The sequence below is a fragment of the Lytechinus variegatus genome, chromosome 19 (assembly GCF_018143015.1).
Source record: "Lytechinus variegatus isolate NC3 chromosome 19, Lvar_3.0, whole genome shotgun sequence".
NCBI classification, from domain to species: Eukaryota; Metazoa; Echinodermata; class Echinoidea; order Temnopleuroida; family Toxopneustidae; genus Lytechinus; species Lytechinus variegatus.
In genome coordinates this window covers 2345883-2371684 of record NC_054758.1, presented here as the reverse complement: position 1 = coordinate 2371684, position 25802 = coordinate 2345883, and the positions used below count along the sequence as shown (strand labels likewise).

General features: G+C 36.8%; 1 protein-coding gene and 1 long non-coding RNA gene across 3 annotated transcripts in view; one reads left to right on the top strand and one right to left on the bottom strand.

The window, feature by feature from the left end:
- Nucleotides 1-1779: 1779 nt before the first annotated feature.
- LOC121406384 lies at nt 1780-7079 on the bottom strand. Of its 2 annotated transcripts, none has more exons than XR_005968784.1 (5): nt 6959-7079; nt 5726-5818; nt 4899-5070; nt 3552-3639; nt 1780-2187 (listed from the first exon to the last, which is right to left on the bottom strand). It is a non-coding gene; the product is annotated as an uncharacterized LOC121406384 (long non-coding RNA). The 2 variants fall into 2 exon arrangements; XR_005968785.1 differs by having other exon boundaries at nt 3556-3639; nt 6959-7078.
- A 4313-nt stretch (nt 7080-11392) lies between these two features.
- The window catches only part of LOC121406213 (small subunit processome component 20 homolog), a 66207-nt gene continuing 51797 nt past the window's right edge, over nt 11393-25802 (top strand). The window contains 11 exon segments of the mRNA XM_041597236.1: nt 11393-11559; nt 15906-15986; nt 16619-16685; nt 17200-17332; nt 18022-18210; nt 19216-19360; nt 20708-20785; nt 21187-21351; nt 22105-22233; nt 24252-24386; nt 25242-25319. Coding sequence (XP_041453170.1) covers nt 11506-11559; nt 15906-15986; nt 16619-16685; nt 17200-17332; nt 18022-18210; nt 19216-19360; nt 20708-20785; nt 21187-21351; nt 22105-22233; nt 24252-24386; nt 25242-25319 — 1254 coding nt within the window. The 5' untranslated portion in view covers nt 11393-11505.

Sequence of the window (25802 nt, the reverse complement as noted above, 5' to 3'; positions counted from 1 at the left end):
CAATGCTCATTAATTTATGCATAAAATCTTAAGTTTGCTCTAATTGATAAAATAATGCCCCTAAAATGCTAATTTTTGTTTCACATACTCTAGATAGACATCTGATCAATTTCATTTCAACATCACATTTATTTTCTTATGTATTCTATTGTTTTCTAAATTTCTTATGTATTTGTTTTTCGACTTTTTGCTTTTCATAGTTTTTCCAATGGAAATCGTCAGGGACTTTATTTTGACTATAAAAAAGATTAATTGATTTTAAGCAATAAAAGGAAAAATAATGATACATTTATGAATTTTGGCTAAAAACACCATTTGCATTGGATTTGTACACAAATTCATGATTTTGAGTAATTTGGGGTCTGCATGCACTTACAAAATGTTGTGTATTTTCGGAACTGCGCACCGGGGGATCAAAATTCTGGTCTCATAAGTTGCAAGAGACTTGAACGTAAAAAGTCATTGAGTGACGCGGTCAAAAAATTTCGCGCGGCGGATTTTATCGCGAAAAAAGCCCCCCCCCCCCAGTCTTCTTAGGGTTGAACTATATCCGACATGCACTCAAATATTTGAGGACTTGTTGCTCTCAGAAAAGAAGGCATTATTGGTGATGGACTGTGAGGTTGTAATCTGTTTACATATTCTATAGATATGTAGATATGTTTATAAACACATCAATACATTTTGATGACATTTGAAGTTGGACACAAAAGTGAAACAATTTTTCAGCTACTTAATCCGTTTTATAGTAATATCTATACAATGTTTGACTTCTCTGCATTGTTGAATTTTCAATAGATATTTGACTACATATACAACTTGGCAACAATATTTCAGTGAAACATCTGCAGTAATATAAGCCAGTTTCGACTGAGCTCAAACTATGTTAAATACATATATGTTTAAACTATCAATTATGAATTAAGGCCCCGTTGATACGTTTTTCCTTGTTCATAACCCTTAAATTTTGATGTATTCTCTTTTCATTGAAAACAGCCATTTTAATGGGAGAAGTGATAAATCAAAAGCTTCATGACTATACAACTTGAAGAGGATCACAGGCAATTTGCATGAGAAAATTTCATATAAGCCAAAAATATAACAAGAGCTGGAAAGTAAAAAAAAGGCAGTCCCCATCTCAAAGTCCTTGATTGATCCAGATGTGACATAACCAATAACTCTCACATTTAGCTATCATATTCCATTTAACTTTCATCCATAAACAATGTAAACATTTGCAAAAATATAAATAAACAATACCAGGTTGTTTGTATGTGTCAACACATATGTTGCAATTTAGTCCAGATATCCATCCAGATGAGTTTTTGTCATTTTCACATTGATACTCTGTCATGGTTTGAAAAAAGGAAGTGACAGCTTTCTCAAAACTTTTGTTAATATTTTTTTTTACTTTACGAGACGTACTTGACATGTGAGCAACAAAAGTAATATTTCTTGACTTTTGAATTATGAAATACTGTTTAGTCAAAAGGATGCAAGTGACAAATTATAATGGGAACAGATAATTCAATGTATCTGCAGAACCTGATCCCCCCCCCCCCCATAATTTGGGAGTGCTCATTTTGTGAAGCAAAACAGAGTAATGACACCTGGCTTTTGAATTATGAGCATTTGTGTTCCGTACCCCCAAATGCTCATTTTGTGAAACAAAACTTGCTTTTCTGTCTTAAGTAGCTTATAAGCTTTCAAATGGTATATGATTTGTCCATTTCAGTTTTGGTTACGGTCTAAGTCTTTAATCATTAACAAGGAGAACCAAAGAGAAATCGCCTATTTAATACAAAACTACTGTTACTTGCTTCCTTAGTACTGAATGCTGCCTATTCAGACTAAAATTCCTTCTTGATGTTGCCCAGCAAAGTTCAAAAGCTGAGCAGGACAACACCACTCAAAGCACCGGGAGGCAATTCATACACCAATTGCTGGAGCATATTTGCCATGCAGGAGAACACTGGGTGTGGTAGTCAACATCCAGCACATAGGTTAACTTAAAGCAGACGTCTATAGCTTGCATGATGGAAGTACATGTACACTGGACGGTGTTACGCTCGACAATGACAAAACCTGGCTCGGTTTCCACCGGGTGCCTCCAAGGATCAACAAGAAAGGCTGTGGTTGATCCTTTGCATCAAGATAGGCCAAATAATATTCAATGGATGTTCCTTCCTGTATTGAACAGATGAGATTCAAGGGAAAGTTATAAGTGCAGGCAATTTACTCTGTCATGATCAAAATGTTCTTGCTTTCATAAAATAATATATTTTCAGCTTCTCAATAAATGACACATGAGATTAAATCAACATTTTACGAACACAGAAAAGAAAATATGTCATATTGGATTGCACCCCCAATGGGTGGTTTAGTTACATTTTGTGCTTGAATTCGAAGTAAACTATTTTTTCCTTGTTAACAGTACTATTGAAACTACCATGACATGTTTAGTATCATATTGCAACTGTGTTGGCAAGCTATTAGCCTGCAATGTTTCAATAATGTAAGTCACATTGCCCCCCCACCACAAAAAAAATAAAATAAAGTTGTAAATATATAAATGAATACATAAATTTTAAAAATAAATATCTTGGCCCCTAAACAAGTTGTAGCCAAAATATGATCTCGGGGGAAAAAGCTTGGGGGGAAAATACCCTAAACACGTTTGGCTAGTCTTAAAAAAAAGCCTTGGGGAAAAACATACCCTGAATATGTTTGACCTGCGATTGACCTTTAACCAGTCTTTCAAAACCACCCTTTTTCTTGAAAATCTGTGTTTTTTATACCTTAGCAAGTCCACGCGTGGACCGCGTCCAAAACTGAAAAAAAAAACCCTTTAAACGCGTTTTTTGGTCACGCGTGTGTACAGCAATATGTTTGACTGCCCCCACCCCGGGATCGGGTAAAGGGTTTTCTTTTTTTTTGTCAACAGGAATTTGGCTGATTAGGTAGTAAGTTTTGAACACATCACCGGACAGGAAATTGACCCCCCCCCCAAATTAAGGGTTAAATTTTAAGTTAAAAGACAGTATTTATCCATTTATTGTTGTTAAAAATGAATTCCTTGTCCAAATTAACATAGAAATTGACACAACATTGTTTTTCGGACGGTCACCCTTCAATATTTTACTGCAATGCTAAGTTATAATGTGATAGGATGTCAAGATAAACAAAATGTGCCTTGCACACCATTTGATTTTTAGAGATTATAAATAATTCAAGGATTCTGGAAGGGTTGCTCTCCGGTCCACAGTAGTCAACAATTCTGCCATTAATCTCCTCTTCACCCTAAAAGGCCACGGTGCGGGGGGGGGGGGGGCCTCCACTGCCTTTTCCGTGGTAATTCCACTACCCGAAATTTTTTGACCGTGCCGCTCACAGAGATTATACTTTCAAGTCTCTAGCATCTTTTGAGACCAAATTAAAAGTTCAACTAGTGCATTGTTTTACATCAAAGGGCTATTGTTTCGAGCTGATTTTCTTATGTTTGCTATCCTTGCATCCACAGCACCCCAAAAACAAGAATACAAGATACTTACATACCCTGTGATTCCGTTGATGTCCTTCAAAATTTTGAATTGATCCACAAGGCTGTGCGCAAGGCTTTCCTTCACTTGTGATGGTGGGCTTTCAAAAAAATAGGTGTAAAATAGATTGAATATACAAAACAAGATTTGATTTGATTAAAAATGCAAAAGATGAAATTTGCCAAAAATATTAATAACATGTACTGAAAATATGATCAGAAGTACAATAGAATAAAGAGGTAAAGTCATATTAAGAGGTAGAGATAATGAACTGTATCCCCATTTAAACAATATGTTTAAACTTGAAAAATTGGGCTGGTTTGGACTTTTTGAGACTACATGTAAGTGGGTGGGCCTAGCTTCCAATCTCGTCTGCCAAAATCACAATCATGCTGATATCGGCACTTGCATTTCATACGTGAACTACAAGTGTGAATTGAAGTTTGTAAGAAATAATTATTAAACAAATTTAACCATGCAAATTTCTACACAAAAATCTCCATATAAACAAGTCCACCCAAATAAAAAGTTGATTGGAATAAATAGAGAAAAATTATACAAGCATAATACTGAAAGTTTAATCAAAATCAGATGTAAAATAAGAAAATTTCAAAGTTTCACTTAATTTCACAAAACAATTACCTACATTATATGCACATCCTGGTAGATATACAAATTAGGCAACTGATGATGTAGGCCACTCACTATTTCTTTTGCATTTTGTTACATGCAATATGGAATATTTTAATTTTCTCCTCATTGTCATGATAAACAAAGTTTTATTCCTTCCTGAACAAGTGGAACTGCCAGTGTTTTAACGTTTTGTGGCTCAACCAAAAGGGGCCTTATTGTAAAATCTGTGAAAATTGAAATATTACATTATTCATACAATAAAATAAAAAAGAAATAGTGACATCATCAACTCTCTCATTTGCATATCACTGAGTTGTGCTGTTTTGTGAAAAATAAGCAAAACTAAAATGTCAAAGTACTTCCTTATTTTACAACAGATTTTGATGAAATTTTCAGTTTTATTCTTGTTTGATTTTTTTCTATTGATTTTGAATCTGGGGATTTTTTCTGGGATGGACTAGCCCTTTAATTTCACTTGGCGCATTTCAGGATAATCAAGCAAAAGTCTGGGGTGCCAGATGAACTGCTATTTCTAATCACTTGAGTGAGGTTATTTCATGTTGATGGCAAGGCATGAGTGAAGGTTCCCTTCTTTTTAATCTGAGCTTCAAACAGGTGAGAAAAAACAGAATTTTGAGCGTGCAGCAATCTATAGGGGACGTAATGACTGATCGAAGAGATATGCAGAGGAAATAGGCGCAAATTCAACCCCCAAATTTCACTTACTTCCATCAATGCTCTTCAATTAGATGGCTAACCAACACTCAGTTGAGTTGAATTTTGAGTTGAATCTCTCGCTGTTGTTTAGAATTTTGAGTTGAATCTCTCGCTGTTGTTTAGAACCCATCCTCGAGTTAATGCCTCCAGCAAGCCCCTTCCGTTTCTACCTTTCAACATCCTGAATAGAAATCAATTTCATAAATCTATTATGATTATCATCATTTTGATTGATATAGCTCAGCCAAACAGCCCTCTATGACCCATATAACATCAATGGGGCAAGATCTATAAACAAGTATGGTCAGTTCCCCCATATCTGCGCGGTCTCCCAAGTCTGCGCACCCACCTATCTGCACGATTCTAGTAAAAGAAGATACACAAGCATGAACTTTACACATGCAATACATAGACAGGTATTAATAAAAAATTCCTGAATCGTGTGCAAAGTGAAAGAGTGGGCAGTCATGGGGTTGTACCATTTTTTTTTCAATCAGAAAATGACTGCCCGAGGTTTTTTCAAGAAAATTCGATATTTTCTTTCATTTTTCAATGAGAAATTGGGTACACTTACTCTTTATAATATAAGGAACATTACTAACCAAAATATTTTGTGAAATAAGAGAAAATTTATGTTAAATCTTAACTCAAATTGTTAGGTACGCCGACTTGGGCCCACCATCATGTTTTACCGTAGGCTTAACCATTAAAACAATTTAAAAAATAGTCAAAGCAATCAATCAATTGAATCATGTACATGGAATGATTTAGCTACAAACGGTATACATGTAGATCTAACACCCCACATTCATATTTATAGTCTTACAAATACTTACAAATTCATAGGGGCATCTGACCCTCTTTCTTGGTTTTGGTGTCGTTTTATCTTGCAAAACTGGATCCTCATCCTCACTCAGCTCCATAGGCCTCTGAAATTACAAAGTACAAAAATCACTTTAAAAGACATTTCACAGCTAAAGTGAGATCCATGCCATTTTCACCAAATTATGACAAGTAACAAAATATATTGCCACATATTTAAGTTTCCTACTTTATTCATCTTTTAACTGTAACTCTAACGTTAGAGTAAAACAAATTTATCAAGAGATGTTGCAATGTGGGAGCGAACGGCCGCTGCAACTTCTGGGTTGCACATCGCATGCGGTGCAATTCAGCAGCACGCATTGACCTTAATTTGAATGTCGAATGAAAGGCGGGGGATGTCGAATGATGGGCGTAAAACAGGGCGATTCATTTCAAGATTTTATTACCTATTGAGATAGAATTATAAAATGACCATTGCAATTAAAAATAGACAAATATATTTAACAAATATTGCTGCAAACATCATTTTCTGAAAAGAAATTTTAGAACAAAAAATATTGCATAAAAGCCTAACTTGATCTAGAAAAAACATCCAACTTAGTCTTAGTAATCACTCTTAGGCGGCACATGTCGAATTTTGGCGAATCTTCAATGCTTGAAATTGAAGCCTTGATTGTTTCTACACTTGACTAGTAATAGTATCACAGTTTCAATCTAAGTTAGATTGGAACTGAGTGACAGTGATAGAATTAGAAACAATTAAGGCTTCAACTTCAAGCATAGATCTAGAGTCTATCCCCCCCAAAACAAGAGAAAATATGCCAAGCCGCTTAGGCCTACCCACATTATTTCACCACACAGGGGTTACTAATAGGCTCGGTCAAATTTGCTCTACGGCGGCCGTACGGCGAGTCAAAAACAGCCGTTTTATTCATTTTTATTCAAACCACCTACCGGTATATTTAGCTGGTACAAAAATGTTAAAACGACTGAATTCGCATCGCCGACCAGCTGCGGACTGAGAAGGCCAGGTACCGGTACGGCGCCAGAATACGCGGTAGCCAATCAATCGCACACACGCTCCACTCGCACTCAGTCATGCACTGTCGATCCAACTCACTGCTCTCTAACGTTAGATTTGTAGCTAAAGCAAGCTTACTTAATTCCACATTCGACCACACTCGGATCCATCACAATCTACATTACACTTTCTTAATAAAAATACTTCCAAAAATCACACTTACCCTCAAAATTTTGACGGCTGACGTGACTCGAACCCTCAATCGCAAAGCAATTCCTTGGCACTCTCCATTTTGGATATCAAAAGTTTGCGTACAAACTTTTATGACGGCTGATTGGCTGTCTCAAGTCACGTGGTAAATTCATGTACACAATTAACTGTTGTGAAACGGGGTGCTTGGCGGGAATTGACGTGAAATCGTAACCTCTATTATTGAAGAAACTCTTTACGCAACCAATATTTAACGTAACTCGGGTAAGATTACGCAGGGTTGTGAAAAAAAAATACATAACCGTTCGTACACAGCACCGATTTTACACAGCGGTCTAACAGTGAATGATTACAGTAAGTGTTCTGTAAATGAGTTCATAAGAATAATATTTATGTTGCCTTTGTAACGCTATAGAATTTAATAATAAAATGTTACATATTACCTGTTGCCATGGTAAGGGCTTATTATCCCCAGAAAAGTACACATTTTGATAAAAACATGTAGAATCAGATTTTTCTTTCATTTCGATTAGATATTAGGGTGCAAAACTCAGTTATGCTTGTTACTAAACGTATAAATACAAAGGCTTAGTCTTTGCCATGGCAAACAAGGGCCCCGTCCCTTTTGGGGAAAATTTTCAACTCTTATACAGGCGCCCCCTCCCAATGTTAAGAGATGTGAGTACACATATGTGACTGCAATGTGACTAGCTCGTCGGCAGCTTTTCCAAATAACTAGAAATAGGCGCTATGGGTGGGGAAGGGGGCAGAAGATTAAAATTAAACTTGTTAAGGGACCGCCCCCTTATAGGAGCGAAAGACTATCTGAGGATGGGAAGGGCTTGGGAGGCTATGCCAGATTGTTGGCATCAATGTATTGTGCAAGTATTAAAGGGAAGTTCACCCTGAAGAAAACTTTGTTGTAAAAATAGCAGAACAAATAGTAAAAAATATTGGTGAAGATTTGAGGAAAATCCATTAAAGAGTAAGAAAGTTATTAGAGTTCAAAATTTTGGATTTGTGACGTCATAAACGAGCAGCTGCCCCATGTGTTATGAAATATAAAATGTATGAATTTCAAATTTTGTATGGTTCCTGATGACTTAATTTTGTTTTCTTTTCATGATCGGGTGTGAAATGATTTGTCTATTGATATACAAAAGTTACAGTGAAAACCATTTTCAATTTTCTGAGAAAATGACATTTCATTGATTGTTTACCATTTGCTATGTAGGAATGCTGCTCGCATATGACGTCACAAATCAAATAATTGAAATTCTAATAACTTTTTAATTATTTGATGAATTTTTCTCAAACCTTCGGCAATATTTTATATTATTTTTACAATAAACTTTTTGTCAGGGTGAACTCCCCTTTAAGTCCACCGTGCCTGTAAATCGATTCATTTTTTTTAAGTTGGCGACCCCCCCCCCCCTCCCTAAAATCCTAACAAAATCATAAATGATATATATCTTTGATATTTCCGGAAAATGGTAGGTGGAATTATCCTCCTTTACTGCCCCTTTGCCCTCTTTCCTTACCCCATCACTTTCCCCATTATTTGTCTTGTACACAAAGCTTTGCCGACTTGCGCAAGTTTACTTACTCAACGCTAGACGGCGCCCTTCACCAAGTACGAAATTCGGCGTTCAGTACGCGCTTTATGAGTGTCCATTCTTCCTCTTGGAGTGTCTTTGATTATAGTCACTGCAAACTGCGCCAAACAGGTCCCTTTTCGGGTCAATATTAAGAATGTCAGCAGGATTCTTCTCGTATTAATTGATAACAGTTTTATACATCTTGATCATAATTACGAAAATTGCCCAGGATGCCCAATTTTAGGTAAAGTCCTGGGGGGCCACTTCCATTCACGAGTGGATACCATGCGCGACCATGGGGTCTCGAAAAGCACCCTAAACACGTAATTTCCATATTCTGAAAATGCACCCCTTAACAAGTATTGCCGTGTGAAACCCTACCCTTAACAAGTATTGGAAACAAAACGATACTCTTGGCAAATATTCCCTGAAATGAACCCCTAAACAAGTACAGGAATGTTTTATTGTTACGGGTCCTTCGGTCGTCGGCTTTACCTTATTTGGTTTAGTACGACCCCACCTTCTACACCTCGCGCAAATCGGACTCTAAACACGAAGTGTTGGGGCAAAAAGGACATCCTTTATAAAACATTTTAATTTTGTTTTATCATCCCCGCAAATTCGACCCTAAACACGTAATCTTCCTAGCGAATTAGATACCCTTTTTCATTATTATTGTGTTTTTGACACCCTTTTCACGTTACGTACGTAACGTGCCCTGTCGTGAAAAAGACATCCTTTTTACGTGTTTTTTGGTCGCGCATGGTATCCACTCGTCAATGTAAGTGGCCCCCCGGGGGTAAAGTTCAGGCCGATCAAATTTCATCAGATAAATATTAAGTTGGCTTTAATCAGTGGAGAAAAAATAGGGATGATGAAAATTCGTCCCACGAAATTGAGTTATTATTTTAAGGTGTGACATCACATGCAGAGGATGAGTAGCTGTCCCATATAAATCGTGTCACGCCTGTGATGTAAATTCTCCTAAATGCATTTTAAATATTAAGAACATAAAAGTGGTGTCTTTCAGAGATTGGTGTATGCCACCAGACACATCATTTTAAACCATGTAAGTTTTTATGAAATAAATATTTAGAAAAAAATGGATATAGGGCCGATATCGCTGCGGGGAAGCTATTGCATATGACGTCACAAACTTAAATTGTTTTCATCTATTTCTGCTTTTTATGAAAACCAACTTATCGTCATGGTGGACTTCCTTTAAGGACGATCTGAGATCTTCCCATTAATAATGATTAATGATAATAATAATAATAATAATAAAACTGAAGCCCCCCCCCCCCCAGCTTTATAGCTGCCGACGGGGAAACTTTGGATGAAAAATAACGGCCACCTATTGGCGAAAGTTGGATCCGTCACTATATGTCGCAAAAAATGAGCCCGGATGAAAGGGAATTTACTCACCCCGACGAAAAGTTTGTTGTTGAGGACAAGTCCACCCCAATAAAAAGTTGATTCTTTTTAAAGAGAAAAAAAAAAAGCATGATACTAATTTAAAGTTTCATCAAAATCGGATGTCATAAATATGAAAGTCAATGATACTAAAAATTCGCTAAATTTCACACAAGAGTTAATATGCACATCCTGGTTGGTATACAAGAATTAGTGAGGATGATGACGTCACCCACTCCCTATTATTTTTGTATTCTATTACTAGTACAGTCCCATTCTGATTTTCTCCCGGATCTTGTCTCCTCTTTTTTCCTCCCTGAACATGTGGAGTTAATGACATTGTTAAACATAACGTGGTTCAGTCAAGTTTTACATAATTCTGTAAAAAATAAAATATTGTATAATTCAAACATTACGGAAATAGTCGACACGGAGCTGTTGCCGGTGCATACTCCGTTTTGAAAAAGATAAGCGAAACTTTAAAATGTCATAAATCATGCATAACTCTTTAATTTTACATCCACTTTCAGCGTTATGCTTGTAAGGTTTTTCTTTATTTATTCAAATCAACATTTTGAAAGGGGGCCGGTGGACTTGACCTTTAAAATAGGCCTACCGCAGAAAAAATAATAACACTGTGAAAGTTTTCGATTTGTATTACGTCATATGGGCAGCTGTGTCCCATATGTCTATTATAAAATGCATAAATTTATATTTTTTTTGGATCAAGATGACTAGAATACTTTCTTTCAGAAGCAGATTGTAAGGCCCTGCAGAGGCGGCGGAAGCGGGGGAGGAAGGGGGGGGGGCAGGTCCCCCAAAAATTTTAGCTCGGGGGGACGGTCCCCCCTAGTTGATAAACTTTTATTTCTATTTATATTTTTCTTTTTGCTTGTCAACTATGTTTCCTGCGTCCCCTTAAAGTGTTGCCCCCTAAAATTTAGGTTGATAGCCTTTTTTTTCGCTTGTCAAATTATTTTTCAATTTGTCCATCACAAAATTTTGGGGAGACCCCCCCCCCTATTTTTTTGGCTTCCGCCGTCAATGCCTGCGGGCCTTCGTGTGAAATCATTGATCGAGGTATAGGCCTTATAGGCCTACAATAAAACATATTTTCAATTTTTTTAAGAAAACGCATGGACATGAGAAGCTCCTCGCATATGACGTCACAAATTAAAAAAAAAGATTCACTGATTTTTTTTTTATCTTTGATACATTTCCCTCAGACCTTTACCTATATATTTTTTCTGTTTATTTACAAAAAACTTTAGTGGGTGCCGAAATTATAATGTCAACTCATATATGAAATTTAATTCTTTTGTGGTCGTTTGCTCTTGCAATGGTCAGTGAAAAAGTGAAAAGCAATGAAGTTCAAATTACAATTACAAAAAAAGTAAAATCGCCTGGATGCGCGGCTAGCTGTATACCGGCAATTCGACATGTCCACGAGCTGCGCTAGCCTGCGACAGCGTGATCTGTCTTTTCTGAAATATCTTGTTAATTAACCTAGGAATTATTCAGAGTCTGTTAAGGACTTATTAGAGGAAGAATGGTGAAAACAAGCTCCAAATCATCTCATCATAAGGAGACGAATAGATTCAAGGTCAGTTTATTGTATTTATTGACATCGACTCACGTGCGCATAGTAGTAGCAGACATATTGAGTGGCGGTGTGAACCGATTAACACGAGCTTGTGTATAATGCGTACGTGCTAGCGATAGCGTATGTGTTCGCTCGTAATCTCAACCTGTTGAGAAACTGGGGCCCGTTTCTGAACACCTGGACAAGTTAGTCATATCTTTATCCACCAACCACGGAGTTAGTTCCAATCTTACTAGGCCTAACAGTTAAACCTGTTCTATGATAGGCTTCCAAACTATCCACTCATTCAATGAACAAGGTTATAATATAACCTTGTTCTCGGTTATATCTCCATGTGTGACAAAATAAGGGTGGCAATGTTTGGCTTATTTTCTCTTTTTCTTTGGGGCAAATGCTTGATTTTTTACACTGACAGTTTCCATTAGACCTGTTATTTCATACTGCTTGGCTCTTATTTAAATTTGATTCTTTATATCATTTATTCTTAATTAAAAATAGAGATAAAAAAATGAAAATTTTCTTGCCATATTACTTTCCACCAATAGAGGGCGTACACAAAAATATGCCCAAAATTCAAGTTTTTGAGCGCTCTGGTGAATACAAAAAATATTCCCACATTACTAATGATAAATAAATTGCAACTGTATGGAAATTAGTAATTTTGGTCACAAAAGTGATATTTTAATGATTTTTTAAAGTGTGTGCTCTATACAGCATTGGCATACCATAGTCCTACCTGTAGATTCTCTACAGGCCAGATGGTAGCAGTGAACAAGTGAATCTATCGAGATACTAATACTATCGCTGATTCTCATTATTTTAGATCTAATAGTCCCACCATACCGGTTTTCAGTAGGGCCTTGAGGCGCACGGCCAATATGTGAGACTCCAATACTAATAGGGAGAGACAATCTCCCACATTGGAGACTTGCTTTGCAAAAGGACAAAAGAAACAACACCAACAAAAGCATGATTTTTTCCACCCAAAATTTTGTCTCACTGAGGTCAGAAGCCCATTTGTTTTGTGTGTGATTGACAACAAAAATCCTTATCAAAACAAAAGTAGACGGTGAAAAGGGGTAATTTGTCATGAGGAATCTGCTTATCACATTTTTATTTGCTGCCAAGGTAATCCTTTTGCCGCAAATGTAAACAAAGGAAATAAGTCTCCAAAACTGGAGACTGTCTCTGAAATTGGATAGGCTGGCCTACCCAAATTCTTGGCGCTAATGCAGTTTCGCACCGGCCAGTTACCAGCATACCTCATCACCAATATTTGTTCCCAAATGTCATGACAAGTCTCTCAGTCACATTTCGATGTCAATATATCCACCACTTTTCAAATATCGTGATCGGGAATGGCTGTACTTTGGCTTCGATCTCAACGTTGATCGACACGGCGTAGACATCGCTTCGCGGATCGCTTAGATTCACCATGCACCGTAATGTTGATATGAACTGAAGTTAGCAACCAAATCATGCGAACATAGATTCGCATGCGGCATGCTGGCAGTTTGTTCGCCACATTTTCGCATGATTTGGTTGCTAACAGGTATTCCTTTCCATTCATCTCCATGTACTGCTGAAAAACCTGAAACTTTCGCCCCCGAGATTTCTACTTTCCTTCTAAAAGATCTAGCCCTAAAATCATGTACATGGGATAAAACTTCATTTCCGACATTATTACGCTCTTGGTTTTATATTTAAACAAGAATTCATCAAAAAATGAGAAAAATATAATGAAAAGACGGAAGAGACTTGACCGATGTTTACGCCGCCATCTTGTTTCCTAAATTGTACTTCCCCAACGTTACAGACGCGTAACTTCTCGCTCTCTCCTCGTGGGTGGCGGTGTGTGCGCTCGTTGTGTACATAGTCAGAGGGAGAGGAAAGAAGTCACCGTCGCTGACGAAATAAACGGCAGTGAATGGAGTGGTGACTTAAAGAGAAATGCCAGTAGTTGCAGTAAACACTGATTTCATGAGAAAGTCTGTAAAACCAGGCTTAATTGTCAGTATATCATCGAGGATCTAGATCTGGTAAAGTTACATAAACTGAACTTTGTGAAATCTTGAAATCTACGCTGAAAAATGTTCACGCTGAAGATCACCAACACAGATAAGCACACGTGGGACAGCGTATTATTATTGCTGGAATAAAGACCCGACGGAAGTGACCGAATCCGCACTTTTTTTGCTGATTTCTCAGCAATTACACAATTTCTTTCAGAATCCTTTGGCACATATTTTTTATTCATACAAACAGACACTTGAATGGTCATTATATTAGATTCTGTAAAAAGTCATTTTGAGATCTTTATCTTTTAACCAGGATAATGCCACTTGTTCACTGCTACCACCCTACCCTGCCTGTGGGGAATCTACAGGTAGGACTATGGTATGCCAATGTTTAAAAAATCATTAAAATATCACTTTTGTGATCAAAATTACTAATTTCCATTCAGTTGCAATAGATTTTTCATTGGTAACTTGGGAAGAATTTTTGTATTCACCAGAGCGCTCAACAACTTGAATTTTGGGCATATTTTTGTGTACGCCCTCTATTGGTGGAAAGTAATATGACATGAAAATTTTCATTTTTTGATCTCTATTTTAAATTAAGAAAAAAAATGATTTAATGAATCAAATTTAAATAAGAGCCAAGTTTTAATATGAATAATAGGTGTAAAAACTGTCAGAGTTAAAAAATCAAGCATTATTTTCCCCAATGAAAAAGAGAAAATAAGCCAAACATTGCCACCCTTATTTTGCCACACATGGAGATATAACTGAGAACAAGGTTATGAATGAGTGGATAATGCCAACGTACACTGGTTTGTACGTTAAAGTGCCTGAATATTGGCATGTATATTGGACAGGGGCTGGTTGTTGTTTCTTTTTGCCTTCGCCAACGTTAAAAGATGCATAACGCAACTTGCATGCATGTGTTGCGAGGCTGATCAAATTTCCATTACTCTTTAGTTTTCATGCATAGCAGAGTGAGACTATAGGCGCCGCTTTTCCGACGGCGGCGGCGTCAACATCAAATCTTAACCTGAGGTTAAGTTTTTGAAATGACATCATAACTTAGAAAGTATATGGACCTAGTTCATGAAACTTGGCCATAAGGTTAATCAAGTATTACTGAACATCCTATTAGAGTTTCATGTCACATGACCAAGGTCAAAGGTCATTTAGGGTCAATGAACTTAGACCATGTTTGAGGAATCAGCATCGAAATCTTAACCTGAGGTTAAGTTTTTGAAATGTCATCATAACTTAGAAAATATATGGACCTAGTTCATGAAACTTGGTCATAAGGTTAATCAATTATCACTGAACATCCTGCGTGAGTTTTATGTCACATGACCAAGGTCAAAGGTCATTTAGGGTCAATGAACTTTGGCCGAATTGGGGATATCTGTTGAATTCCCATCATAACTTTGACAGCTAATGGATCTAATTCATGAAACATGGACATAATAGTAATCAAGCATCACTGAACATTTTGTGCAAGTTTCAGCTCTCATGATTAAGGTCAAAGGTCATTTAGGGTCAATGAACTTTGGCCGAATTGGGGGTATCTGTTGAATTACCATCATAACTTTGAAAGTTTATTGGTCTAGTTCGTTAAACTTGGGCATTAGAGTAATCAAGTATCACTGAACATCCTGTGCGCATTTCAGGTCACATGACCAAGGTCAAAGGTCAATGAACTTTGGCCAAATTGGGTGTATCTGTTGAATTACCATCATAACTTTGAAAGTTTATGGATCTGATTCATGAATCTTGGACATAAGAGTAATCAAGTATCACTGAACATCCTTTGCGAGTTTCAAGTCACATGATCAAGGTCAAAGGTCATGTAAGGTCAATGAACTTTGGCCATGTTGGTTTTTTTTTGTTGAATAACCATCATATCTCTGTAAGTTTATTGGTCTAGTTCATAAAAAGTGGACATAAAAGTAACCATGTATCACTGAACATCTTGTGCGAGTTAGAGTAGTTTTCAAAGTCAGCACTGCTGCTATATTGAACCGTGTGATGCAGGTGAGACGGCCAGAGGCATTCCACTTGTGATGTATGTTAAGTTGCTCCTCTCATATTAATCTTTCCATTGTTATCTTTCTGTTTCTGTTCCCTTTAACAGCAAAATACAGAAATGTATTATTCCCCTATAATTTAGACCAGCCAAGTTCTATTTTACAAATTCTTTTTATTTTTGGTTGAAGGGGTACGGGAAGGGGGGGGGGGGAAATTCACTGAAGTTATTTTCCCACGAGAAATATCTGAAATGTACCAAAACGATGATCATATTTGATTTCATCTGTATTCTTCTCCATGCAGTTTCAAACCTTCTCAGATCGAATAGCTCACATTAATATCGATGTCGTGCACAGGAGTAAGAAGACTCAGGCTGAGCCCCAGGTAGGTTAATACTCTGAATATTGAACTGTCACCCATCATGTAGGATAATCGTTGGTATTTTGAATACAGTATATGCTTTTACACTCGCGATATTTGTAATAATCACAATTCTTGATTATTTTGCTATATTATCATAGAAATATCTATTTCTTTAGAAACAATAGTAGTTGTTCTGATAGTAGAATAGTTGTAGTAGTATTAGTAGTAGTAGTGTTTTATAGTACTCATTTTTTAATGAATTTGCAAGATAATAATACTGATTGATAATAATAGATTATATTTTAGTAATTACGCACATTTAATAACTATTTAACTACCAGGTACTAGTAGTCTAAGTTTTTAAACGCTTTACAAGATTAGGCAACATGTGAAGGGGAATTAATGTTAGGGTAAACAATGGGTTTTTATTCCATATAGGGCAGGTGATAGGAAAAAGTCTGTGTCGGAGAAATTATCTGAAAACCGTCTCCTAATGCCTGTTAAGAAATCTTTCTCTAAAACAAGTTTGCTACTTTATTACTTGAAAATCAAGCTGCTATTTAAGAGATGTCCTCAAACTTTTTTTATTTTGATAAACAAATGTTAACACCATGGAGTGATATTTTTATGGTCTTTTTTATCTTTCTTCTCAGGATGCAGATTCATTTTTTGCTGAAGGCTTGGCGAAGTGGAGAGAGCTCAATTGCACTCAAGATTTTGGTAAATAAACACTCAACACTTGTTTGTAAAGTCCATCCCAACAAAAAATTGATTTTGATAAAAAGAGAAAAATCCAACAATAAGCATAACACTGAAAATTTCATCAAAATTGGATGTAAAACAAATTCATGTTACATAATATACATAAATCATCTATGTTTGCTAATCAAAGAGAGAAGGTGCAATTTACCCAGGTCCTTTACCAGTGAAAATGGAACAATAGGCAGGGTTATATATAATACATGCATATAATATATTGATAAACAAGTATAATTCATAAGTTACACTACATAAAAACATAATGTTAGAATATACGTGACTAAATGGAAAGAAGTATGTGGATCGAGATATAAGAACTTAGGTGATTTGATTTGATTGATGTAGAAATTGTGAGCTTCCTTATAGGAAAAAAAGCAAAATCAATAAATTATCATCTTGATCATCATCACCATCGTTGTCTTGTCATCGTCATTGTCGTCATCACAATATAAATGAATATCCCTCTCCTTTGCAGTCAACTTCAGCCATGAGATATCTGATCAAGTTCAGAGCTTTGCTCAACTTGTCCACTTTGAAGACCAGATAGTCTTGGCATTGCAGACCCATCTGAAGGTACCCAACAGCATGGCTTATATACCGTTACTTGAGTAAGTAATTCCTTTTTGATAATAATAATAATAATGCAACATTTATATGCTCGTTTAGTAATACAAATTAATGTTGTGAAGTGCTGCATACTATTTCCCCGGCTTTAGCGTGGCTATCCTGGGGAGCATTTCATGACTTTCATCAGTATTTTCAGCCGACAAGTTGTCAGATGTGACATCTTTCCTTGATTCTGATTGGCTGAGAGGCACTGTTCCTATGGTAACTGTCGGATAAACTGGTACTTGTCGGATAAAATGTCCGACAATTCCTTTCATGAAACGCCCCTCTGATTGGATGCTCGATAATTCAAGGAATTCCTTCCTACTGGGTACCCATTTACTACACCTAAGCACATGTCACTAATGAAGAGATTGGTTCCGAATCCAAAGTCACAAAATGGCAGAAAGAAACACTAATGAAAGTGAGATGGGTTTTAATAAACAAGCATTCCAGTTTGTTTTACAATGTCTTCACAGGCATGTTTTAGTTGGCTCAATCACAAAGAATCTACATGAAAATTTTAGATGACTGGAGCAATCACACAGCCACACATAAACCCCCTGGGGATGTCCTGGTAAGTGGGGGAAAATATGGACATGGCGTGTGTCTGTGTGTATCTCGCTCACCCAGTTTCCTCGCATTTTACCTTTTTCAATTGTTTACCTTTCCTTTTTTTCTCTCTACCCAGCCTCGTGGTTCAGCTTGCGAGAGATCTCCAGACAGACTTCTACCCTCATTTCAAAGATTTCTTTGAGATTGTCGTTTCTCTCTTGGACACCCAGGATACGGAGCTGATAGAGGGCGCTTTCCAATGTCTGTGTTACATGTTCAAATATCTCTGGAGATATCTGGTTAGAGATATTCAAGACGTTTACAAGTGAGTATTACGTAGCCCTTTCTAGGCAGTATATCATACAGCAGGGGTAAGGAGGAGTGGCAATAAAGGGAGGGGGCAATGGAAGGAGAACCTCCCCCCACCCACTATCATGCCATCGACATGCATTTTGCCTGATGTATCAAACTACATACCTGTGGTTCTCTTTTTTTAATTGTGTGATTGTGATCTTACTTCAATGCAGTTGATTTTGTTATGCTGGTATTTTTGCAATTGTTTTGTTGTTCATGTACATGTCGGGTTATGTTGTCATGTCTGGCAGAAGTCATTCTAAAAGAAGCTGAATATATGGCAATGTATTTTGAAATTGTGATCATTAAACATTGGGTAAAAACTTTGAACAGAGCTATATACAGAAAATGTCTTCACAAATAATAACAAAGATAACAATAGTAGCTCGATTGTTGGATTGTATATGTTTTTTCCAGAGCATACAGAGTGATATTATTTTGGCTTCATCGTCAGTTCTCTGTGTATTCAAGGAACTAATCCTACGAGGTACACCATACACCCCACCTGGGTTGAGTGCGGCACAATATGGATTAACCCACGACCTTCTGTTTAAAAGCCTAGAATGGGAACCACTAGACCTTGACGCACCCACAACAAATACTGATTACTGTGGAGCATTGTGTCCCAGTTGTTTAGTCTTCTGACTTTGAAACCGAGGGTCGTGGGTTCAAATCCCAGCCATGGCTTAATTTCCTTCGATAAGGAATGTATCCACATTGTGCTGCACTCAACCCAGGTGAGGTAAATGGGTACCTGGCAGGAATTCATTCCTTGAAATGCCACCGCACTGTTAGAGGCTGCGTGGATGAAGCCAGGGTAATAATATCCAATTGAGCATGTTGGCAGTGATATCCAATTGAGGGCATAGGGACACTTTTGGCAGTGATATGCGCTGTATAAGCATGTTGGTATAATTATTTATATTTAAAATTTCTTCATTGATTGTCGATGTTTCCCCTCTGTTATGTTGTACAGGATGTATTCTCCTCTGTTGGGTGAGGAGCGTAAGGAGTACATTAGACGTTTCGCTGCCGAGAGCTTTGCGTTCATGATGAGAAAGGTGAAAGATCATGGGGATTTATTTGACTTCATGCTTGGAAACCTACAGGATAGCCCTCAGGTTAGTCTTCAAGGGGATGTCCCCATCTTACAAAGAGTTACGATTGATCTGATCAATCGCAACTATTGACGGCCAGCAACGTCAACATCTATTATGCATGTTTGTTCAAAATATATTCTAGCTATGATATATATTCATGCAGTCATTGTTTTCTTGAAAATTCACTGTGCTTCTCTTTGCATACAAAGGACATTGTGAAAATTTTTGGTAGAAGAAATTATGACATTGATGGATTTCCATAGAGTTATGATTGATTGGATCAATCGTAACTCTTTGTAAGACGGGGCCCTGATTAACCACAAGTGCATGGAAATCCATCAATATCCTAATTTTTACTCCTGGAATTCTGCACAATGTCCTTTGTAAACAAAGAGAAGCATGCTGAATTTTCAAGAAAACAATGAATGTACGAGTACACAGCAGACAGAGAAAATATTTTGAACACACATGTCTGTTTATGTTGCTGGCTTTCCATTTTTGTGGTCGATCAGATCGATCGCAACTCTTTGTTTATTCAAACTTAAAGTGATTGTTTCATTTTGTGAGCAGTTGATTTGAATAATTCTGAAATTAAGATGAAACATGTGTATGAGTGCTTGTATTTGTCTTCAAAAACCCTGAAACAGACCATAGTATAGGAGGAAAAACTCTCATTTAGACACAAGTAAGCAATTTATTAGCCTGATTTTGATAACTGTCTCTGAGATGCATTTAGCTTGTGTCCGGTTTTCTCAAATTCTAATAGTCTGTTGGCTGTGTTGACTCCCATCTGCTGTGTGTATCTACTTTACACACCCTATTATTAGCTACACTGTACATTCAGTGTATACCTTGTATACACTGTATGTAGGTCATGCTGGTTTCATCCAGAGTGTGTGTTGTAGTAAACAGGTTTCCTCTATACACATACATGTAGTTATTCAATTCAGTTAAATTTATTTCCACTTTAAAAAGCAACAATAGATACAAATCAGTACAATGTTCAATACATATTACTTTAGTGGGAGATCATAAAATGCACAAATGATGGCTTATTAAAAGTGACCCTTTACAGTACAAGTAAACAAAGATAGTTATTGAAACCAACCGCCAATCATTTTCAAACTTTGTTTACATCTCCAAAGTTTTGAAATAGTTTCTGTAGATATAATACTTTGAAACTTTTGGGCTAGTATTCTTACACTACATGTATAAGCATAACGTTTAGCCCATTTCGAAGAACCAAAATGAGAATTTTGAGAATCAGAGCAAAGTGATCAATCACTTTAAAATTAGAACAATTCTGGTATTGAGATTCAAATTAAACACTCAATTCTCATTGATTTTTCGTTTTGTTTTGTATTGCAGCAAGCCAGAGGTCTAGGTCATCTATTGTTTGAAATGTTGAAAGGAGTTAGACATCAGACTCACTCGTCAGCTGTAAGGGTAAGTCATAAAAATATTCATTCCAGGGCCTTTTATCATTAAAGGTCAACAAAAGCAGTTGCAGCAGACATTGATTTCTTGATAAAGTGGTTACGCCTTATTTAACTGGGGGGGGGGGGATTAAAGTTGGTCATTTGATTAGTGTGTGGAATTAAGAGCGGAGCAAATGTCATGTAACCCCAGAAATATTGTCTAAATGTTGCGTAATTTCAAAACTGCATACCGGGGGTCACAAATTTGCTCTCAAAAGTTGCGGGAGACTTGAAAATAAAAATTCGGCAAGTGGCGCGGTTAAAAAATAAAACAAAATAAACTTACAACTATATAATTATGAACATATGTATAAACATGAATGCATGAATGGTTTACCTGGTGGACTTTACCATTTGATTGGATTTCAGATTTTACCTGTGTTACTGTCTCGTCTTGGTCCTTGTCGCCATGGTAACGAGAATGCAGTCAGTCTTCCATGGGACTTGGTCCTGGAATGCTTTCAGGAGATGTTTAGGTGTCTTACTAAATATCTGAAGAGAGAGCATAGCCAGGTCATATGGGATGCACTATTGGTATGTATCGAGCAGAGCTGCCAAGTAGTACCGATTTTCCGTATTTAGTACTGAAAAATGAGAATACTGATGGTTTCATGCAAAATTCTGATTTCCTAAGTTTCAATTTTATGTGTTGTCCTATGGTATTAATTTGGGTTAGACTTCCTCACCAAAATACTGATTTTCAGCTATAAGAATACTAAAATGTTCTTGTTCAGGTTGGCAGCTCTGAAATATATGTAGAGGTGTTGTGCTCAGTGGATAAGTCTCTGGACTTAGAGCCACAGGGTCTGGGGCTCAAATTTCACCGTAGCACTCTCTTCCTTTGCCAAGGCATTTATCTACATTTGCCACCCTTCACCCAGGTGTCGTAAATGGGTACCCGGTAGGAAGGAATTCCTTGAATGCTTGCACATTCAATCAGTGTAGCCGTGCTAAAGTCAGAGTAATGGTATGCAGCCCTTTAGAAACAGTTGCATTGAGCACTATATATATGTTGCATATTATTACTATAATCATTATCTATGTTACTTATTTGTTTGTTTTGTTTATCCAGAAGACAGGAATTAAGGGGCCCTTGCCCGTAACACAAAGGTTAGCCTGATTTTCACAATTAATTGCACATTGTAATCAATGGAATCAACCATAGAAAAATGTTCTACAATCATTGCTAAGCTTTGTTTTACGGGCCCCTGATAAAATAGGTTAGACTGTACCATGATGGATTCAAGACTGTGTGACTATGAATTGGGATTTATTTAACTCTTTCAGAATGAGGCATCGTTTCTTGAAGGCCAGACCGACGCTGCTGGTCAGTTGGACAGCTTGGTACAGCTTCTTGACCAGATGACCAGATTTCGCAATGGAAGTTTGATTGCAAATCCAAGACAACTCCCTCAGGCATGTATCTTATTACCTTGCTTACAATTAAGCCCACTTCTTCAAGTCATATGGGCATCAGCTTTTGATTATTTTTTTCTGACCCTAGTCTTTGTGAAAAGCATTGGAAATAACTGTTACAAAGACACCTACTGGAGAAAGCAAGCTCAATATATACCATGGAAAGATGTACTTTGGAAAAGCCTGCTTAGCTTAGGGCAACTGTCGGGCCAGGAAAAATTGAGATAATGATTCTATCATCAGGCAATTTCCATTGGCATTACCGGTACATAACATCTATTCTCCTGGTCATCAATCTTGTCCTTCTGTGGGTGATTTATTACCAAATCAATTTGAATTCCCTATAAAAACAAGATTATCTGCCTTAAACAGATTTGTTTGCCAACGCCTGTCATAGGTGATCTGTGGAAGCAGCATCATTTCAGGTCGTCTGTTAATCTCATCCTCGCGGTAACTTAACCCTAAATCTCCCCGGGGTATTTTGATTCTTGTCATTCCCGGGGGGGGGGGCCATTATGGCCCCCCTTAAGATCTTGGCCGCCAATCGCGGGAGCGACACAAAAATTTGCACGCTGGTAGTGTGCGATGTAATCTACAAGGCTGTATGGTAAAATTTTCCAAAATAATGAGATTTTATTTTATATGAATTAATTATGCTAATTTATGCATAAATCATACTTTTTGCTCTAATTCACTAAATAAAGCTCCTAGAATGCTAATTTTTGGTAAAAATTTTCTTTGTAGCATTCTTAACAATCGTAATTCAAAAAAACTTTGGTTTGGAAATAAATTTCTTATGTATTTTATTGTTTTATGAATTTCTTATGTATTTCTTTGTTTTTTTACTTTTTGTTTTTTATTGTTTTTTCAATGGAAATTGTTCCAGACATAATTCTGATCATAAACAAGGCAAAATTAATTAAGTTTAATCAGTAAAAGTAGAAATAATGGTACATTTATGAATTTTGGCTAAATACGCAATTTGCATTGGATTTGTACATGAGATCACGTTTATGAGCAATTTTGGGTCTGACATGCACTTGCATAATGTTGCGTAATGTCGTAACCGCATACCCGGGCGTCACAACTTTGGTCTCAAAATTTGCGCGAGACTTGAATGTAAAAAGTCAGTGAGCTGAGAGGTGAAAAAATTTCGCGCAGCAGATATATCGCGAAAATTATGGCCCCCGGGAGAATTAGGGTTAAGAACCGTTTCAGGGTTCGACTTCAAACATGGCTTATGTACATGTATGCATATGGGAGCGACAACAATCTGATTATATTTTGGAATCATGAGGCCGAAGGTCAAAGAGGTCATTGAAGATATTGAAATACATTTCTCTCACAATAACTTGTAGGAGAATGACACATTTGGAACAAGATAGCTTGTGTGAAAAGAGAAAAATAAAAAAAATCAGATCAACGTTAGTTTGAGAAAAATTGGACAAATAATGAGAAAGTTATGAGCATTTGAATATTACGATCACTAAAAATGTGTGATGACACTTGTGAACAACTCTCCCCATTACTTTAGTATATATTTCACTTAAATTGCCTCTTTTATCAGATCAATCAGGAGATGTTCTTTCTATAGAAGGGCATGTAATAGAGATTTTCAAAGAATACATCATGGATAAAGAGTTTGTATCACCATAAGAAAAAGCAAAAAGAGACATTTTTAGGGTATTCTATAGTCCATCAAAAGGAAAGTTGTTCACATGTGACATCACACATCCTTGTCACATTGCCAGTGGGAGGATCTCCATAGCATTAGTGATTGCAATATTCAAATACTCTTTCATTATTTGCCTGATTTTTCTCAAACTTTCTACGTTCTTATTCTTTGATTTTTCTGATTCGACGCAAGCCTACTTGTTCCAAAGGCTTCATTTCCCTTTAAAGCCTTTTTGGGAATGATCTTTGATTACTTCAAGAGCCACATTTCTACTGCTCGAAACCTTACCTTATATCTAACTGACATAGCCTGCTTTTTTCAAATTTTGTTGTATGTTATATAGTATGCTGTAGAAGCTGTGAAGCAGCAATCACTGCCAGAAGCCTATGGGAAGACGTCGCTTAGTCTTGTCTCCAGCCTACTGCAAGCAACCAACGGAAATCTACACCATGAAGATACCACTGCTCTTGTTGATTCGGTAAGCACTTACATGTATAATTATTCTCTTGAAAACGGCAAGAACACACTTGTCGAAGCATTAAGTTTGGATGGTCCGTATTTTCAACACATGCCCATAAAATGATACATGGTGTACCATGAAACTACTACACGCTCTTTCATTTTCGCCATGGCAACCTATTATTAATGTTTTTCATCCTTGTTTTGTTTGGCATCTCCTTTACCAGGGAGGTGAAAGTGAACTGAATCACAGTAACCTGCAGGTATATCATCCTGATATACATGTAATTGGGCTCCATTTCATAAAGGACTTACAACTGTTGTAACCTTGCCATAATGGTAACTACCATGGTAACAGGGCTCAGCAGCCAATCAGAATCATGGTTACCATGGCAGTTGTCATAATGGCAAAGTTACAACAGTTTCAAGTCCTTTATGAAACAGGCCCCATAAGTTGGGGATGTGCACTAATAATAATACTAATAATTCTAAAGGATATTCATTAAGCGCATAATAACTAGAATTGTTCTCTATGCACTTTACAATCACAAATTAACAAAATATTAAATATACAGAAAGACAGTAAGAATGATTCAATTATCACAATAACATAAACAAAATATAGCATAATGCAAACAAAAATTATCAAAGAAAAGGGCGCAAATTATGTATATGAACGTAACCCCAGCCTTGATCTGGATGCATGTGAATACTTTCAAGCCTGCATCCAGCTATCAATACATGGGTGCAGAGATACACATGCATCCTGACCCAGCCTCCATATAATTTTTTTCCCATGAACCAAACAAAGTAGATAAAGCAGTCACAGACCAATTAGTAATATACCTCTTTGCCATCGTCTTTTTCTCTGTAGGTATATCGGAGCAATTACAGCAGTCAGCTTGTCTTTGAGTTCAGCCGCTCGGTTTTTCACATCGATAATTTTGAAGAGGTACAGTGTTGTAACCATATAGTTACAGTGGTGCTTGAAATACCATTTATCTTTTGAAGGTTAATGAATCCCACCACAAAATGCACACCTTCATGCTGAGTGTTGAATGAAGACAAAAATACTACAATGTTGAGCAAGACCAGAGATAACTTGATCGAATATGATATTTTGTCACCTGACTTCACAATTATATATCTAAAACATGGCAGAGCTTGAACTCTTTTAAAAGTGTTGTTCATTTTCTTGTTTTGGTTCACTAACTTTTAAGCACCACTGTATGTGTGTAAGTTTATTTGTTTATCTTGATTTGACTTTATGAAAACAGAGCTGTAGAGGTATTAATTGTAAAGGTACATGTATACTTACCCAGGGTAGCCACTTCAGTTTCGAAAGACTGTTCTCCCTCCGGGCCTTGCTATTATTAATACCCTATCCTAAACCTTACCCTAAATCTGAAATGAAACCCTATTGCAACCCTAACCC